The sequence below is a fragment of the Rattus norvegicus genome, chromosome X (assembly GCF_021556685.1).
Source record: "Rattus norvegicus strain SHRSP/BbbUtx chromosome X, alternate assembly SHRSP_T2T, whole genome shotgun sequence".
NCBI classification, from domain to species: domain Eukaryota; kingdom Metazoa; phylum Chordata; class Mammalia; order Rodentia; family Muridae; genus Rattus; species Rattus norvegicus.
In genome coordinates, this window is record NC_141554.1 from 21,570,574 (window position 1) to 21,574,797 (window position 4,224).

Here is a 4,224-nt window from a genome sequence, read left to right on the forward strand (position 1 = left end):
TCTGTAATTTTAACACGCTCCCCCACGTGATTGTCGTGAACCAGCAAGTTTGGGAAATATTGAATTAAAGGAAACGGGGCCTGGCTGCAGCAGCGGCCTCCGCTAGGGGGCTTCGGCGGGAGCATTCCCGGGGGCGTCGCCTGCTTCCGCTGCCGCCTCCTTCAGTGAAAGTCCCTTTTGGGTCCAGCTGCCACAACCATCGCGCTTCCTCAGTCCGGACCGGGGACACCCCAGGTCTGCGTGGCCCCCGCGCCACCACGCCCAGTGGCCGCCGGAGCCCCGCGAGCAGGGGGAGGAGCCGCAGCCAGTGGAGGCGGAGGAGGCTGGAGGAGGCGGAGACGGCGGAGACGGGAGAGAAGGCATAGAGGAAGGTGGAGGTGGAGGAGAAGGTGGAGGGGAAGGTGGAGGCGACCGGGAAGGTGGACGCCACCGAAAAGGTGGAGACAGCAGGAAAGGTGGACGCCACCGGGAAGGTGGAGATCGCGGAGGGTCGGGGCCGCGGGGCTGAGCTCAAGCTGGAGCCCGAGCCGGAGCCCAAGCCGGAGCCGGAGCCGGAGCCCGAGCCCGAGCGGGAGCCCGAGCCGGAGCCCAAGCCGGAGCCCGAGCCGGAGCCCCAGCCGGAGCCCGAGCCGGAGCCCGAGCCAGAGCCGGAGCCGGAGCCCGAGCCCGAGCCGGAACCCGAACAGGAGCCGGAGCTCGAGCCAGAGCCCGAGCCGGAGCCCGAACCCCAGCCCTTACCGGAGCCTGAGCCTGAGCCTAAGAGGGAGCCTGAGCAGGAGCCGAAGGATGAGAACCCAGCGCAGAGCGGTGGCGGCGGCAGTGGCGACGAGGTTCCTCCCCCCACCCTTCCCTCCGATCCTCCGCGGCCCCCAGATCCCTCCCCGCGTCGCAGTCGTGCCCCACGCCGCCGACCCCGGCCCCGGCCCCAGACTAGGCTTCGTACCCCACCTCAGCCTAGGCCACGGCCCCCGCCCCGGCCCCGGCCCCGGCGCGGTCCTGGGGGCGGATGCTTGGATGTGGATTTTGCTGTGGGGCCACCAGGTTGTTCCCACGTGAACACCTTTAAGGTGGGAGAGAACTGGAGGCAGGAATTGCGGGTTATCTACCAGTGCTTCGTGTGGTGTGGAACCCCAGAGACCAGGAAAAGCAAGGCAAAGTCGTGCGTCTGCCATGTGTGTGGCACCCATTTAAACAGACTCCACTCTTGCCTTTCCTGTGTCTTCTTTGGCTGCTTCACAGAGAAACACATCCACGAGCACGCTGAGACAAAACAGCACAACTTAGCGGTAGATCTTTATTATGGAGGCATATACTGCTTCATGTGTAAAGACTATGTGTATGACATAGACATTGAGCAAATTGCCAAAGAAGAGCAAGGAGAAGCCTTGAAATTACAAGCGTCCACCTCGACAGAGTTTTCTCAGCAGCAGTGTTCAGTGCCGAGCCTTGGTGAGAAGTACCCCACCTGGGAAACCACCAAACCTGAGTTAGAACTGCTGGGGCACAACCCACGGAGAAGAAGGATCGCCTCCAGCTTTACCATCGGCTTACGAGGACTAATTAATCTTGGCAACACGTGTTTTATGAACTGCATCGTCCAGGCCCTGACCCACACTCCAATACTGAGAGATTTCTTTCTCTCTGATAGGCACCGGTGTGAAATGCCCAGCCCTGAGTTGTGTCTGGTCTGTGAGATGTCTTCGCTCTTTCGGGAGCTGTATTCTGGAAACCCATCTCCTCATGTGCCCTACAAGTTACTGCACCTGGTGTGGATTCATGCTCGTCATCTAGCAGGGTACAGGCAACAGGATGCCCATGAGTTCCTCATCGCGGCCCTAGATGTCCTGCACAGGCACTGCAAGGGTGACGATGTTGGCAAGGTGGCCAGCAACCCCAACCACTGTAACTGCATCATAGACCAAATCTTCACAGGTGGCCTGCAGTCCGATGTTACCTGTCAAGCCTGCCATGGTGTCTCCACCACTATAGACCCATGCTGGGACATTAGTCTGGACTTGCCTGGCTCTTGTACATCCTTCTGGCCCATGAGTCCTGGGAGGGAGAGCAGCTTGAATGGAGAAAGCCACATACCAGGCGTTACCACCCTCACGGACTGCTTGCGGAGGTTTACAAGGCCAGAGCACTTAGGCAGTAGTGCCAAAATCAAGTGTGGTAGTTGCCAAAGCTACCAAGAATCTACCAAACAGCTCACTATGAAGAAGTTACCAGTAGTTGCCTGCTTTCATTTCAAACGATTTGAACACTCAGCGAAACAGAGGCGCAAGATCACGACGTACATTTCCTTCCCTCTGGAGCTGGATATGACACCATTTATGGCGTCGAGTAAAGAGACCCGGATGAATGGACAGTTGCAGCTGCCGACCAACAGTGGCAACAACGAGAATAAGTATTCCTTGTTTGCTGTGGTTAATCACCAAGGAACCTTGGAGAGTGGCCACTACACCAGCTTCATTCGGCACCACAGGGACCAGTGGTTCAAGTGTGATGATGCTGTAATCACCAAGGCCAGTATTAAGGATGTTCTGGACAGTGAAGGGTATTTACTGTTCTATCACAAACAGGTCCTGGAACATGAGCCAGAAAAGGTGAAAGAAATGACTACACAAGCCTACTGAAGCACCACACAGGCCTACCCAGGATGGAAGACGACGCCTGTACTACAGCGGTCATCGAGATTTAATTGATCTACTTGACTGAGGCTGATGGGCCTTACAGAGTAAGAATTGAACAGTACCCAGTGTCCAAAAGGTCCTGATCAGAAGAGAAATAGGAGAGGAAGGAGAAGAGGCTCTAGTCTAAGCAGTCATGTGAAGGAAATTAAGTGGTAGAAATGTTCTGAACGGGGAAAGTCAGAGCAGGGAAATTGTGACACTGGTTCATATCCTATATTCCTCCAAAAGGTTGTGTGGGAAGGTGTAGGGGGGAGGGGGGTGGTGTTGGGGGGTGTGTGTGTGTGCCCTTGTAACCGTAAAACATCTTTCTCCATGGGTGTTTCAGCTTCAATTGACCAATCATGTAACAGCCACATGTCTGTGGGGGAGGGGAAGAAAAAAGTTTATTAAAATGTAGCCCATTATGTACATGGGGATAAAAATCAGAGAAGTGGAGGAGGCAAGGATATCTCATTGACAAACACCTTTGCCAATTTCTTTGTATTCGTGATTTTTGTGCTATTAAATGCAGTATTAAAAAAAAAAGCTCATGTGGGCTAGTGAGAGAAGAAGAAATACGGGGGCTTGTGGAAGGGGGGCAGCAGGTGCTCCAAAAGTAGTGAAGGCTGTGAGATAAGCAGTTGATAAGGACAGGCCTCAGCTGACAGTGTAGGTGTGTGTGTGTGTGTGTGTTTATGTGCGTGTGTGTGTATTTTTTTTAAAGCTGTATGATATACTTGAGCAAATCAGTGAACCTCTTTGCAATTATTTTCTCATCTGTAACATGCAGATAATTCCTACCTTAAAGGGTTGTTGTTAAAAGAGTAAACGATATAAAATGTGTCAAAGTTGAAGTCAAAAGGCTTGGAACTTTGTAAAGACTCAGTAAACTGTTTGTTGGATCTGAATCTGAAATTTATTTGGACTGGGTCAGAATGTATCAGAGGTGAGCATCAATCCCACCAGAGACCTGGGGACAGAAATGACACAACCATGTCACATGCAGTCATAAACAAAAACAACCTTAAGAATTCTCCCCAGGCAGTGGACTCCACTATCACACAGAAGGCAGCATATTCAGTGTCACACCTCAGATTGATTGGGGGGGGGGTGCACAACGGTCACATTTTGTCCCTTTGAAAGACAATGACATTGTTTTAATGACTCAGGCTTCCACTCAATGATGTTTGGTGGCTTGGGGGTGTTTTGTTTTGTTCTTGCCTTCAGAAAGCATTGTGAGCCTAGCCCCAATATTTACCAACCAGCAGAGATCAGAAGAAAGACTTCTAAAACTCAGAGTTCCATCAGCTTAGAGATGCTGGTAGAACGGCTTGCTCCACTGGACAGAGCAGCCTGCAGAGAGGTAAGCTAAAGCCGGGCGGGGAGGACCTTGGGATAGGGAAAACACTCTGTATCCTTTCCTCAGCCCTGGTTACAAAAAAGTAACTGTTGCCTGGGAAACTGTCGTGGATCAGATACATGGGCATTGGATCCATTGTCTGTAATAAAAGGGGTGGGGTTTCCCATAGCTTCCCAGGTCTACTTAGTGGCC

At 52.9% G+C, this 4,224-nt stretch overlaps 1 protein-coding gene across 1 annotated transcript; it reads left to right on the forward strand.

The window, feature by feature from the left end:
* The first annotated feature begins 343 nt into the window (after positions 1 to 343).
* On the forward strand, positions 344 to 3,580 carry Usp27x (ubiquitin specific peptidase 27, X-linked). The gene is given in 1 exon segment (NM_001401128.1): positions 344 to 3,580. A coding segment is annotated over 1 exon segment (1,317 nt). The 5' UTR covers positions 344 to 1,319; the 3' UTR covers positions 2,637 to 3,580.
* The last annotated feature ends 644 nt before the right edge of the window (positions 3,581 to 4,224 follow it).